The sequence below is a fragment of the Perca fluviatilis genome, chromosome 3 (assembly GCF_010015445.1).
Source record: "Perca fluviatilis chromosome 3, GENO_Pfluv_1.0, whole genome shotgun sequence".
Lineage (NCBI taxonomy): Eukaryota > Metazoa > Chordata > Actinopteri > Perciformes > Percidae > Perca > Perca fluviatilis.
Genome location: NC_053114.1, coordinates 26,663,047 through 26,678,997, shown reverse-complemented (window position 1 = coordinate 26,678,997; position 15,951 = coordinate 26,663,047). Strand labels below are relative to the sequence as shown.

At 38.4% G+C, this 15,951-nt stretch overlaps 1 protein-coding gene across 4 annotated transcripts in view; it reads left to right on the top strand.

Moving 5' to 3' along the window:
• usp10 (ubiquitin specific peptidase 10) overlaps positions 1-10,545 on the top strand; it is a 30,517-nt gene extending 19,972 nt beyond the window's left edge. For 3 of the 4 annotated variants that reach the window (XM_039794433.1, XM_039794435.1, XM_039794434.1), the window contains 5 exons: positions 501-681; positions 2,653-2,818; positions 3,805-3,949; positions 4,796-4,861; positions 7,435-7,622. In XM_039794433.1, coding sequence (XP_039650367.1) covers positions 501-681; positions 2,653-2,818; positions 3,805-3,949; positions 4,796-4,861; positions 7,435-7,622 — 746 coding nt within the window. Of the gene's footprint in view, positions 1-500; positions 682-2,652; positions 2,819-3,804; positions 3,950-4,795; positions 4,862-7,434 lie in introns of all 4 variants that reach the window. The other variant, XM_039794432.1, reaches the window with a different exon arrangement.
• Positions 10,546-15,951: the final 5,406 nt, after the last annotated feature.

Sequence of the window (15,951 nt, the reverse complement as noted above, 5' to 3'; positions counted from 1 at the left end):
TTTGCATATGATTGCTCTTCTCTGCGTTCTAAGTTGAAGATGAATTGCATTACTTTCTGCATAATCTAACTGCAACTAAGTAGATTGAGCATCTATTGTTGAGTTTGTGAAATTTTGGTGCTACTTGTTGGTTTTTCAATTGGATTAAAAATAAAAAAGATCACTGACCAGCTCTGTAACATGTATGCTAATGTATTTACTAAAGTGATAAAGATGCCATTGCAACTGAACAGGTGTGAACTGACAAACCTAACATTTCTTAACAGTGCCTTAATCTACAATAAATATTCACTCTACCACACAAATCCAAATTTCAGCTTTGATGAATACTTCACAAGTTTAAAATGAAACTTTTCATCAGTTGAAGTGCTATTGAACTTCCTGCAACATGTAAACTGACATGGGATTCAGTAGAGTTCATGTTACTTACTTCAAGGCCATTTGAAATACTTTCATAATTTCTTCTCTAAAGGATATTTTCTTTTGTGTTTTTTGAACAGAACCTCCCACACCCAACGGGCCGGAGTCCCAGCCCGGTGTGGAGGAAGACGTTGCTGATAAGGAGGAAGAAGGTAGTGAGGATGAATGGGAGCAAGTTGGCCCCAGAAACAAGACTTCCATCACTCGCCAAGCTGACTTTGTCCGCACACCCATCACTGACATATTTGGCGGACACATCCGGTACGTTGACAGTTCATTGTGAAGATGTGATTCAGAAATTCATTTTTATCTGAAGTAGAAACAATGAGCCATATGTATAGGAAGGAATTCTGAAGGCTGGTGAACTTGTGGATGTTTTTTTTGAGTGTTTAATTTTTGCACTAATAAGTTCACAAAGCACTCCATGATGCTGTACTCAAGTTGGATTTCCCAGTACAGTCTGTAGTATGCCACACTTTTCTACTACGAGAGGTGGTTAAAGGTTTTGTGTGTCACTGAAATCCACTGGCACTTTTCGTTTTTAAAGACTTACTATTTTTCTTTTTTGCGCTAATACCGTGTCACCTTGGGATATGTTTAATAACAATAACAAAAATCCAAGCACTGGCATAATAAGATGGGTTATGATTAACAGAGCTACATACATTTACAAAAGAGAAATGGCCAGTTTAAAACTGGTCCCAGTGTAAAGTGAGCTCACTAATCAGCCTGCCAGAGATTGGCCTTTTCTGATAATGCAATGTGTTTTTGCAAAGCATGTAAGTACATGTTATGTAAGTACAGGGGCAAAGATGCACCACTGTTTTGAATACTGTGCATTTAAGCTGTTTGTATTTAAATGTGTTCATTTGATAGTGTTTAGTCTGCTCCAGTGTTAAGCATTGCGCTACATAAATTTACAAAAGACAAATTGTGTAAGAAGTAAAAGATGCACGTTTGAACGAACCAATGATCTATTTGTGTTGTCAAATGTATGTCATTAGATGCATTATTTATAAATGTATGTCCACGTTACCATGGGAGCTGTGTTACTGAATGACAGTCTCCCTTCCTAGGCGTGGTACAGTAAGTTCTTGCTCTTATTCAGACAGTCTCGTGTGCTTTTGTCACAAGAGGCATGAATAGAAGAAGAAACATTTGATTTAGGAAATGATCAACTATAATATCCATTACTCTGTCCCAGCACTTAGAAATATTAATTTTTTGTTGGAGTTTATTTTTCTTTGTGCATAGTTTCTTAGAAATGTCACAACAGCTTTATCTTTTTGGTTCTGGCTTCTGCTCCCACTTAATACACCAACCTCCGGAGATAAAAGTGTCATCTTGATCTGTGCACCCTGTGTTGGTTACGCAGGTTCTGACTAAACGTTTTTGATCTCTGTTCACTGTGGCATCACAAATCGGTTTGCCGCCAGCCAGCTCCAGCTTTTGTCCTGCTAGCACCACAGTCCTTCAGAATAACAGCCATTGTGGGCCGATTGTGGTCAGAAGTCTCGACAGCATGACGTGGGGCACACGTTCACAAACAAAGGTTTTAACTTTCAGACAAATCGGAAAGAACCTGTGCGGGTGTAGCCTGCCTAAATAACATATTCTATGAGGTTCTGGTCTGGCACAGTCCTGGTTTACACTGGGCACACAATGTCTTAAAGGATTATTTTCACAGAAATGGTTGCAACCAGAGAAATGGAATACAGCAGTGTATGTTTTCAGAGTGTGGTGTGCACGCCCACTGAGCTTGGCTATAATAACCCTTGGGCTTTCTGGGCACGGTCGGTGTGTTTGGTTTGTGAATTAGTGTTACAATTTGAAAGTTAATTCTCCTAATTAAAGTCTTTATAGCGTAAGCATTCGGCCATCAGAAGCAGCCAGAATATTAGATTTAGATTTTTTCCTTTCAAATATTCCAGGTCAGATGTTGCAGTCAGGATACACTTACAAAATGTAATGATACCAGTGTTGACTGTTTAATCTTGAGAAAATACTGATGCAATTATATTAATACTATTTATTTGTCTAACCAGTAGTACTTCACTAAAACAAGTAGCACTTCACTAATTAATTTGTAGCAAAAACGTGTTTACAGTGAGCAATGAAAGTTCTGGAAATATAAGTATATTGAATTATTTCGATATCACCTAACTGGTATTCCCTATAACCTCATTTGTTGTTTCTTCTAATATCTAACCTGGTGTTTTGTTTCTTTGTCAGATCGGTGGTGTATCAACAAAACTCTAAAGAGTCGGCCACTCTGCAGCCTTTCTTTACTCTGCAGCTGGACATCCAGTCGGAGAAGATCCGCACTGTCCAGGAGGCTCTAGAAACCTTGGTGGCACGAGAGTCAGTCCAGGGTTACACCTCTAAAACCAAGCAGGAGGTATGAATAAAGCAAACTTTCAGGCTATGTTTTAGTTCGTTAGTGTTGCATGTTAATAAATTACACAAAAAAATAAGGGATACTATTTTTGTATACTAGTATTTTGTGTTTTTTAAAGTTATATTTGGGAGTGTGCAGTAGGGCTGGTGTCCTTCAAAGATTTTTGATACAAATTTTATAAAACAAAAACATTATTGCACATACATTACGGCACAAATCTTTATTTTTCAGCTCCTCCTACGTGAGCCCCGTCTCTGTGCCTAACAGTTTTCCTGCCTGTGTCTACGATGTGTACCGTTAAACAGCCAATCATCATCATTATTTGATCTTGGTAGAAGCATGCTCCATTCTTATTGGCTCACTGACACTGAAGATATTTGCTCCTTAGGTATTGAAACTGGGTATTGAATGACGAGGCATTTTTCAATACTCAATACTTTAGAGGCAATTCTGTCGGGGCCTAAAAAGTATTGAATTCACAAATATTCTAGTTATTTCCTCGGAGTACACAACACATCACAACTAGTGAAGAAAACACTTTGTTCAGTAAGTTGGAACTGGTGCAGGTAACATCTGCTCGACAGCTGGGCATCTTTTTGTTTTGACATCTTTGTCTTTGTAATTTTTGTTTTTGTAACTATAAACCTATTGTTCTGGTCTTTGTAATTTCAGAGGTGGTTAACTTTGTGTACAGCCTAACTCTTGTCTTTTGTACTTTTAAAGCCCTAAAACCAGATGATTTATGAGTCACTACTTGAAGTGCCCAGCCAGCTGTTCCCATTTTCAAGAAAATAACCGCTTGTTCTGTACTTGTTTTGTTCCTTCCTGTTTTGAGAATAGGTTTATAGAGTTTTATCTTAAGTCTACACTTAGAAATAAACTCTTGAGAGTCTTTTGAAAATTTTACTTTTTTTCCCTTGAATAATATTGTATAACTATCACAGAACCTTTTCTGACTGCAGACATCTTTTTGTCCTCGTTTTCAGATTGAGATCAGTCGGAGGGTGACTCTGGAAGAGCTGCCTCCTGTGCTGGTGCTCCATCTCAAGAGATTTGTTTTTGAAAAGACTGGAGGCTGCCAGAAACTGACAAAGAACATTGATTACCCCGTTGACCTGGAAATCAGCAAAGGTATGGACCCACACACTACTACCAGACCTTTAACTTGACCGTGGACTCTTTGGTGTTTACAAATGTGTAATGTGTGCACCAAGTTCATGCACAGTGCTTCTGTATAGAAATTGATGATCCAATTTACCAGCTTAGACCAAAGACATACAACATAGACTTCTCTTTTAAGTATTGTGTTACGTACATGCGTTTGCATGCAGCGGGCAATCTTATTTAGAAAAACATATGAAAAGATAGCTTTTGTTAATTTGATGTCACCTAATCATGACAGCCCTATTGCATTTAAGACACATTTATACAGAATTCCTTGAAAAGGGACAAAGCTATAAAACATGCATCAACATGTTACTCAGTTTTAGCTGTAGATGATTAATTGGATGAGTTGGCCAAATTAACCTTGAGTCTGAAAAAAAAAATGCTTTCCCAGAGAGTCTAATCTTTTTGATTTTTCAAAAAGACAGAGTGGTGTGTCTTTTTTTTCTCAAAGGGAACGGTCTGTCTGCTCAACTTGTGGGAGTGACTCATGAAAATGACACAACATTGTGACTGATCGAATCAGGTTGCAAAATCATTATCATGGCTGTAGATATCCTTGGAGGGATCGGGGTTCAGAATGAATCAAGAGAACAATGTTGCAGTGAAGTTTGTAAACCCCCATACGGATTTTGTCCATTTTTGTAAAAAAGATTTTTAAAGAATTACATTTTATCTATTATATTATGATGTACATTACACTTGCCCGGCAGCAGAACATTAGTGCAACACATTCTGTATTTATCATTTAAACAATGCTTTACAACTTGTTGATCTAATTAGTGGATTTTCCTAACTGTGATTTCCTTTCAGATCTCTTGTCCTCTGGAGTGCGGGGCAAAGTTGTGAAAGGCCAAAGAACTTACCGGCTCTTTGCAGGTGTGTTTTGTGTTTTTGTTGTTTGTTTACTTTCAGTCACATTGTTACATCTGCTTCAAGCAAAGTTGTAATTTTGTTGGTTTTGTAACATATTGTCACTGTGGGAATTGTTCAACTACCATGCAATGGCCCAAAATAGGGCTAACGATTTGGGGCGAAAAATCGAATTGTGATTTTTCTGCTAACTATTCGATTTGCTATTATTATTATTATTATTATTATTATTATTATTATTATTAAAAGTTTAACTAAAGTTAAATATTTACTGTATAACAGATAAAACATGTCATGGAGCATTATAACATGACATCATCAAAACTGCTCTGTTTTTGTATGCAAGGATGAGAACATATTTATGAATTGCCATCAATAAATTATTTTAGTAAGCATGGAACAATGAAACAGTTTGTAAAGTTATAATAATAACAAAACGATACTAATAAAAATATCTACTTTCCTGTAAACTGACATTTCTCATATGCCTCAGTTCAATTAGCAGCATTGCACCTTCTACGATATTGTTAAAGGAATAAAAAATGAAGGAAAAATCAACTGAAAATAGGACATTTCTGTTAACCTGTAATATGTAAGATTGTTCCAGCATTTACCTTATGAAAACAAATGGTAAATACAATGAAAAAAGGAATAAAAAAATGTAAAACCAAATGTTATACCAAACATCGAACTAAATATTGCGCATTCCATTAATCGCGGTCTTCACGATTAGCTAATCACATTCTTTCAAATTTCGATTTTGAAAATGATCAATCGTTCAGCCCTAGCCCAAAATAACGATGCTGCCAAGAGTAATTTAAGAATGGCTGTTCTTTTCTGTGTAAATACATCTGGTTTAAAGTAGTCCTTTTATTTGACATCAGGAAATACTCTAGGATCATAATCCTTTTTTTTGGAATAAGTTTTTGTTTTTGAAATAGTTCATCCAGTTGGAGCAAAAGCCGTTCATAATCAATGAATCAGCAATTGAGTTCTATCTCTCAAGCATCACCAGCAAGTGGGCGACACCCAGTGAGCGCCAGTGTTGGGCAAGTTACTTCCAAAATGTAATACATTAAAGATGACTAGTTACTCTCATTTGAGAGTAATTAGTTATGTTACAATATTACTGTCTCTGAATTGTAATGCGTTACACTACTTTTGCGTTACTTTTGAGTTACTTTCACCAAAATAACAGCGGAAGTTTGACTTGGCAGCTAGCTTGTGAATTTCACCACTGGATCAATAAAGTCTCATCTTTATCCACTTTAATACATCACAGATTATTCATAATATTTTATATAATTAATATGAATATGCAAAGTAACTAAAGCTATAAAAAATAAATAAGTAAAAGGTACAATAGGCATGTAGGAGAAAATTAAAATACTGAATTAAAAGTACCTTACAGTTGTATTGAAGTAGCCTACGGCATTGTTGTAAAATGTTTGTTTAAAGCACTTGAATAAGAAATTCATGTTTAGTTTAAAACAGTCTAAAGGAAATTGTCAATTATAGTGGGATTAAAACTCACTATTTACATTATTTACAGTACCTGATTTACCGCGGATATGTGAAAAGGTACACAACCTTATTTGTTTAACAGTAATTTAGTTTTACTGTGAACCGTCACAGGAAGTGCTTTTATTTTGAAGTAGCCTACACGGAAGTTGTCGGTTGTGTACCTTGTGTACTCTTGCTAGCTTACTGAGAAGCAACGGTTATGCATGTTGTTGATGCAACAAATACTGTCTATGGATGCAACATGTCCGTCAAGCAAAGTTGCTCACTCTCTTGTTAGTAAAACTACAACTGTAATAATTATTACCGTTCATGACAGAAACACATTGAACAGTAAATGGTCACAGTTAAAGACGAGCGTTTTTGGTCGTCAAGCCATTCCACTACAGGCAGAGTTACTCTCCACGGCTGATAAACTGCAATGATTTACGTGTAAGCAAGCCTAAACATTAATTCCCGACATGTTTAAATCTGTCAGCGGCTCGGACACACTGCTGTCCGAGCTGACGTACCGTCACCTGTTGGGACACAGATGTTATGAAATAATACTCACGGCTCTTTTTTCCTGTGAACAAATGCTTCGCGGTGTTGGGAAATTCTTAAAAAATGTTGCGTTACAATGTGTTGTAACTCGCGTTACTGAGATTGTAACGGGTAATAATATTACCGAAATTTAATTAGTAATGCATTATATTACTGCGTTACAGCAAAAAGGAATACATTACTGTAATTATGTTACTCCCAACACTGAGCACTTGTTTTCATGTGTGAAGAGACCTGTAGTCATGAGAAGGACTCCTACTGGTCACAGTACACTGGTTTGATTCACATGAGTCAACTCAGGCAAGACAATTTTATTTTGGTTTATAGAATCATTTAAAGAATAATTTTTCTTGGTATCCATTATGTAAGCTACATAGTACAGCATTGTAGGTCAATTTAAAAATGGCTCATAGTAAAAAAAAAAAGAAACCACTGACACTGCAGTGCCCAACATTGAAGTAACAAATGATAATGACTTAAATAATGTCTCCCCAACCCCCCCCCTTCTTAACCAGTTGTCTATCACCATGGGAACAGCGCGACAGGCGGTCATTACACCACAGATGTCTTCCACATTGGTCTTAACGGCTGGCTGCGCATTGACGACCAGGCAGTGAAGGTCATCAACCAGTACCAGGTGGTGAAGCAGACTGCAGAGCGCACCGCCTACCTGCTGTACTACCGCCGCGTCGACCTGCTGTAGTCTCTCTCTCTCTCTCTCTCTCTCTCACACACACATACACACATACATACACACACACACACACACACACACACACACACCAACATACACGCAAGATTACCCGAATATATTCCCAAACGCGCACACAACACACATGCTCCAAATGCACTCGTTGACAGGACATTACATCGACACATGACACAAACACACATAAAACTAATGAACAGGAACACTGCCCAACTTGTTCTCTTGCGAGATTTTCCTCCTCTTCCCTCCTGTCCCTGCTTTCCTGAGAACCAGCTTTTCCAACACCTTTTTCCTTGTCTCTTTTTATCTTTTTGGAGGAAGAGAAACAAGCTGCATTCACCAAGATTTCCCTGTGACTGCTCTCTCTTCTCTGTGCATCACTGCTGTTTTTTGTTTCGTCCCTTTTTTTGTTTTGTTTTTACTTTTAAAGTAAAGTAAAGGACTGTTGAATAGACAGAGGTGGGGTTGGGGTTACACGTTAGGACCTGAGACTCACCTCTGACTGAGCCCACAGCTCGGCTCTGATAGCAAACCGTGGACTCGACACACAGGAAGAACTATCTACCACAGGCTGCAAGAGGACCGTCGGGGGTAATTTCTCTTGCTTGAATTACCTTTTTTAAGGAAATTACCTAGAAATATCAGTGTTTGCCTTTTAGTAAAGGAGTACTGTTGGCCTAATGAATTGGAAGCAGTTTAAAAGCAAGAATTTGCCCTTGTGCATTGAAAAGGCCCAGCACCAGCATTATCATGAGTCTCTCCTCCCAATGCCCGATTGTCTGCTTTGCCACCAACACAAACAACTCCTCCATGTCCTCACTTTTACGATGCTTTTAAATCTAGGTACAACTTGAGCCATCAACAGGAAAAAAAGAAAAGTGGTACACAGAACCGAACAGCTTCCTTGTTTGAGAGATCCTTGTTATGGTTTATGGGTTTAGATTTAGAAAGACTATCTAAAAAAAAATATTAATGCGCTTTAGAATTTAATAACAAATATGCTTCTGTGCACAAAGTATAAACTGATAAATGATTACGATATGACAGGCAAATGCATATTTTGCAAATATTTAGATTAAAATGTAAAAAAGAAAAAACTAAAAATATAAAATCTAACTGACTGAGAACTTGTTTGGGTCCTAATGGACTTTGCTAGTTTTTGGACTCAGTTATTGCACTGGAGAGATGGCAACCAATCAAGACAGATTCCACTGCAAAACCTGCCCTTGTTTACTTTGTAAATTTCCTTCTCTATCCATTTTTTTTTTTTTTTGTCTTGTCTAAAGGTTCCACCTGTGTATAGGTGGCTTATCAGTGTAGTTTTGAGCCACACCACCCCTCTTACCCCCAACTCAGCAGAAAGCGGGGGCTGCCTTAGGTTCAATGTTTTTCCACTCGGTGTACAAGTCTAACCCTAAACAGGCGCCAACAGCAAGTCTAATGTCTGTGAAGAGTTAGGGGAATGTACCTGACACCTATGTATTTACTCTTTTGTGGCTCAGCATTTCCTCCTAGTCGAGGGAAACTGAGTGTTGAGGGAAGTGGGACTACATCTGCGCTAAGCTCTGCATAAAATCCCTGGACATGTGCACAAAAGGAGATAGTGTTTGCTTTTGTTGAAGATATAGATTTTCTTTTTTTTATCATTAATTGATTGTGATGATTTTTGTTTGAGTTACTAAAAGATGTTAGTTTTTTTCTTTTTTGTCATTGATCATTTATTGGATGTTCCCATGCTCTCGCTCCCTTCAGAAAACAATATGCTTGCATTTGAATTGGTGTTTGAAAAGAAATTACACAGGCTAAAGCACAACAATGAATAAAATTAAACTAGTTCTTTGCTTGATATTTATTTCCATTTTTGTCATTTTTTCTTTTCATATTTTTTTTCTCCACTCAAGACCCATTTCATTCCAACCACCAGTGTCAGAATCTCAGTATTAAAACTTCACAAAATGTAATCAGCTCAAGTATTTCTACATGATTTAGTCCTGTGTACTATAATCCACAAAAGTCCTCCTTTTTGTCTCCCACATAGTTAATTAAAACAAGGTACACAGGTGAGAAGGTGGTTGTCCCACATTTTCCTGCTTCAGAATGGTACTTGATTGTAAGTTTACAAAGACTGATTCAGTCTTTCAATTTGAAATCAAATTTTAAGTCTATTTTACTAAATTTTATAATTTCACATTGGATTAAAATTATGTTTAGCCTCTATATAACATAATTATGTGGTGCATAGTCTCAATTGACTTGTGGGTTTCAAAGTCCGAAACCCTCCACAGGTAAACCAAAGGAAACAATATAGGCCCTACTGCCTTTCCTCCAATATATATATTCAGACTTTCTTTTGCCTTCTCCATTTTGAGGTCTTGTTGCCATGTACACAACTCATTCCACACAGGAAACTGAGGCATGTTGTTTAGACGGTCAATACATCTTCTGACTTAAATGATCAGTTGTGCTGCTGACTTTGTAGTCATTTCTGCACAAATTGTGACATTGTTGATTTTCTTTCCCCTTTTTGAAGAATGTTTGGACTTTGAACGGACACCCTGAGCTTTCTGTTGTACAGTTTTATCTCAGTCTGTCATGGCTGGTCAGGAAATGTGCTGGTGAAATGCTTCAATAATGTCTCTTTTCAGTGTGTGATCCTAACACTATTGTCTGCTGGGAATTGTTGCGATATTGACCTTTAAAAAAAGATCTCTACTGTCTTTTAATTTTAAGCCTCCAGCATTCTATTTTGTTAATTGTTCAAATAAAGGATTGTGCAAAAAGCAGTTTGCTAATGAAGTGTAGTCAGAAGACTACTTGGCTTTCTTATAATACAGTAAATACTGAAAACATCTGCAGTCTCTCCGCCCTGGACTGGCCAACAGAACAATGTGCACAATAAACCAAAACAACAAAACGATCCACTGAGTCTTGGTCTACCACACACTGTTAATTGGTCTCTTGTTCCTGCATGTCAACATATACTGTGTGTAGTATTTCTAGTATGTTGTATCTCCCCTACCTGTGGTCTAGCTGGCTGCCTCAGTGTCCACACTGCCCTCTTTAGGGCCGTGGCTGAGCTCGCCTCTGTTTGCTTTAATGGGAAGCAGAACCCATCATTGAAAAATGTGCTGTGTAATGTTTTTCTGCCCTTTAGTATTCCTTACTATTTATTCCTTCCTTACTATAGCTCGGTCGTCCACTGAAATGTGGCTTTACACTCAAACTTACAATCAATGTAGTATTTTCCTTGTTAATGTCAGAAGGCAACTACAAGAGATCTTTTTTTACAGGCCCACAGCCTGAAGGGCAAATTACATGTTTGAACACCCACTGATAGACCACCTGTGTGTGTGTGTGTGTGTGTGTGTGTGTGTGTCTCTGTCTGTCTGTCTTCCCGTCTGTCTGTCTTCCCGTCTGTCTGTCTGTCTTCCCGTCTGTCTGTCTGTCTTCCCGTCTGTCTGTCTGTCTTCCCGTCTGTATTCTCCCCCTGGGCCTTTTTTAAGGCTCTTGAGTAGTTTGTTAAGTGCGTAGGACATTTTTCAACATAAGCAAGTAATTATAATAGCCATAGTATTGCAGCATCTGCAGGGACATAGATCAAACAACAGATGGGATTACTTTTCTGTAATATGAACTTGTTATTGTGCGATTTAGATACTTGAAGTGCCGTAATCAAAATATCGAGTGGAGATGACCAACCCCAGCAAAGTCACAACCAATATGAGTCGTGTTTTAATAGACAGGAGACGGCCAAAGCCCTGTACCTAACCAAGCAGAAACAACTATACCTCAATTATGAGACCGTAGCGTGGTGGAGCCTTGAGATCCAGCTCAGCTAATGGCTGATCGGTGCAGATTAGAAAACGAAGTCAATAACAGAATTTTTACCCTATTTAAATAGTTTTTAGTGGAAACTAAATCATTCTTTTTCCGTGAAGTGGTTCACACCTAAATGTGGCCCAAGAAGGGTCACAAGATGATTACATTGATGGTATTTACTCGAAATTATTTCTATCTGACTCAATTATAATTTTTGCTTATTTTCCCTGTGTGAAATAGCCTACTGAACGCTTTAACCTGTTAAGGTCTGTACAAATTATTTAGATTAAACGACGTAGGAAGGAAAACTCACTCCTTGCTGCTTCTGTCTAAACGGGTCACAAGAAGATACTGTATTGCTTTATTTTAACAGGTCGCCAACCAAAAAAGCTCAGGAGCCACTGTGTTAAGGAGATAAAAAGGCTTAAACAGTGTTACTGATATACATTACTGACTCTTTCCATCTGTGTACTATAAATTGCTGTTACTTTTGCCATGACTGTTGGCTCTGAAGTTTCTTGGTGAAAACTGGCCTTGAAGCTGGAATGCCTGGCATGTACTCCGTCTGTGCCAGTCCTCCATTCAAGATGTTACAAACCACTAAAGCTACAATGGACTTTGCAGGGTTCTCGTCGTGTGTGCTTACGTTTGACGTGATATGTGTGTAATATGTCAATAACTGGGTGAATAGAATCCTAAATGTTACTAAAAATGTTACAAAAATCCATCTTTTCTCCGACTCGTAGTATTGTGTGACAAAAAGAATGCAACAACCCGCGGTTAGTCGTTTTTCGACACGGATGTGACGTCACGCTCGAGCTACTAGTCGCGATTACAAGACAAAAAGAACGCACCATTAATCTGGCCTTCCACCACCTCTTTATCCTCATAGGAGTGATCTTTGCGCATTTCCTGATCATTTACGGTCCACCGCTGGTTTGTTTTTATAATCCGCCTCGTACACCATATGGCCTCTTCATTTAGTCTTCCCCTAGTTTTTCCTTCTCTATCTGTTTTCGTGCGTCTTGTTTAGAGGTCCACCAACACTCCACAGTTTCTAAGGAAAGTAAACATGGCAACCAGATTTTCATGGCCCTCCATAAGTCCCCTGTCCAAATAAACCAGCTCTCGGTTTTGTGTGTGTGTGTGTGTGTGTGTGTGTGTGTGTGTGTGTGTGTGTGTGTGTGTGTGTGTGTGTTGTGTGTGTGTGTGTGTGTGGGGGGGTGGCGTGGGGGTTCCCCTTGAGCTTCAAAAAGAAAAAAACTAGGGTCCCCCTGTTTAAGATTATAGACTATCAAAAAGTAAACAAGAAGAGGATGTTTGAATTGTGTAATCCTTCTGTCTCCTTCAACTGAGACTAATGCAGAGTTGTGAGTTTCCAGTTTGCATTTGGCCTGCTATGAATTATGTATCTGGGTTGGTGCAGCTGAATAACACTTCTGAGAAGAAATCCCTCATCCCTTGGACATTTAAATGCAGTCACCAGATGTGAGTAACACATTAACAAACCTTTGTCACAAGGGGCTGCTCAGAATCAGGAAAAGCAGATTGAGATTTTGTTGTTAGAGTATCTTAAAGATTTCTGAAACTCCGCTTAAGTCACAATATTAGTACAAGAATGGTAAAAATGTACTTGTGATTCTGATTTACAGTGTACATCAGTAAGACAGGATGTTAATAAGTTGAATGCCAGAGTTCAGAGAGCCAAACTCAAGCAGTACAGAAAAGTATATTAAATAATCAATGCACACCTGCAGTCAGATGATCAGAAACCTGGATTCTGTGATGATCATGTATACACAGGGACATAAAGAACAAGGCTTCTTATGTTTCATGTAAATGTCTGAAAACAGAATTTTGAGTAAAGAGAAAAATTATATCACACTTATCACCTAAATCTGGATGGGTTCATGTTTGGATTATTGATCTGTAATGGTAGCTGCAGCCAATTCTAATGCGTAATTACTGAGGCCAATAGATATTTGTCAGTTCTGGAGAACACTTGCCCTATATATATATATATATATTCTCATATTGTTTAAAGAAAATGCCCCTGGGCTGCATTAGACATCTGGATGAATCAAAATATCATTCACTAGATTAAAATATCCCCATAGCTCTAGATTGGTACATCACTATCCCTGCAATCCCATACAGAAAAGGCCCTATACTATAAAATACTTCCAGGCAGTGTGCTTTGTAACATAGATGGACACCATGAGGTCATTCTATGCGCTTGATCTTTATCTTTTCTTGTCTCAGAAATGATATTTTCCTGAGAACATCTTGCTTCAGACCGAAGCCACCGTTGCTACCATCTCTGCAGGACATTTAAGAAAGCGAGCAGATGCATGATGGGCCAGACTTCCTGTTAAACATGTATTTTGACTGAGTGCAGAACCATAACTGCACTCAAACTGGCATTCCTTCTGAGTGACCATGCTCTTACAAATATCTGAGATGTTACAGACAGAAATCAAGTTCATGATGTAAAAAAAATGTAAAACTATTTGGGTAATAAAACGCCGATCGTAACACGTGAAGAACCATGTTTTCAAAGGAGAGCCTTGTTTGCCTCGTTGTCCTCTATCCTGTAATCATGTGAAGTGTTTTAATACTGTACGTACTGATAACACTTTCGTGATAAAAGTAATGTCTAGTTAGTAGCTCTAAAGTTTTTTATACCATGTTCCCTAAAACATAGCAATGGTGATTTTCAAGTTTGATCGACACATGATGTAAAATATGTCATGCAGGACAAGTTTTTGCAGGGTTTGCTCCAGAAAACCTATAAAAGCTGATTTGAATAGCACAATTACAACCAGTGACAGTTAAGTCTACAGAATTTATGTAAGATGCAAAATGGTGTTATCTTATTTCCATGTGGATGGGTTTATGTTTAGATAATCAAGCTGCAACCAACTCAAAACCCATCAGGATCTGATTACTTTGTTGTGTAACTGCATTGTTGGGTTTGGTTGGAATGAAAAGCTGGACAAAAATCTGATTACATTGTGACAGAAATGGCCTAACTGCTTGATTGATCTTTTGAGTGTATCACAAGTAGTAACACTATTTTGTCCCCTAAATTACAAATATCCGTACCACTTTCAAATAAGGCACCCTTTGTAAAGTTGTAAAGTGTTAACTAATGGCTTTATTATTATTAGTTAATAAACCATTTACTATTTTTTCCAGATTAGTTATAAGAAGAAAAACAGATTGTGGAAGCTCCCTTTTGGCCACTAGAAAAGCAGTTGATCTGGAACAACCCCCAGTTATTAACCTCCTAGTAACACTTACAACCTCAGACTTGATGATTACAACCCTTAAAGCCCAAGACGCACCAAGCCGATAATTGGCTGTTGGACAGTCTGGCGAGGTCAGTGACTCGAGTCTGTTCGGTGTGTTCCGTGCTGTCGTCCGTCCGAGGGGCCGTCGGCCTTCATTTTGGCCGATTTGACATGTATAATCGGGGGGGCGGGCAGTGCCGGCAGTCGGACTCAAATGACCCATCTGATTGGTAGAGTGCTAACCCAGAAACGAGGAGCGGAATGAGCGTGACTAGAGTCTCTCAAAATGTGACGAAAATCTTTTAAACTGACCTTTGTCGATCTGAAATGAGCAACTGCATGGCCTATTTCTCGCTTAAAATGTTTTCAGAAACATGTTTCGGTGAACTATTTTATTACAATATGAGATCGTATTCTGAACAAGCCGCCATGACAGTCTGTCTTTGAATTTCCGGAGAAACCAGACCCACGTGACAGTTTTGGGCGACAATACAGATTAGCGCCGCCTGCTGTTATGGAGATGTATTGCGTGTCGTCGTTTTGGTGTGTTCCGAGGAACTTTTTTGACCAACTCGGGGAGACTGATCAGTCCAACTGCCTTTTCTGCCGAGGGTCGGCCGTCTGGTCAGTGTGTCTGGGCTTTTAAGCAACACTAGAGCACTTTTCCCGCTTCGGTCCCCCTACAGGTTGGAAGCGGAATTGTCCATTACATTACATTATACAAGTTTGCCAGATCGGGTAGCGGATCTGTAGTTCGAATGAGACATAATGAGATATTACGACCGTGGTAATGGACAATTCCGCTTCCAACCTGTAGGGGGACAGAAGCGGAAAAAGTGCTCTAGTGTTGCTTTAATGACTCGGATCAGATTTGACCCATTTTCAAAGTTTTTATATCAGAAATATGGGGTTCTTACAACCAAATTGCCCCAAAATAAATTGGATGCATGCATGTACGTTGTATGGAACCCATACAACATATATATTCATGCATCCATGTTCTTCGCAGATAAAATTATTGATTACTTCCATTGAATTTTGGTTGATTTATTTAATTTCATGGCTTTTGGAAAAAAAAAGAAAAGTTTAAATAGTTTCAAAACAACATCCATGGGGGTGTGGCCTTGACCAACTGCCACTTTTCTCGTTTGAAAGCCATGATGTCTCGCTCTCATGGGTGGGCTAAATTCATTGACATATATAAAAGGCTA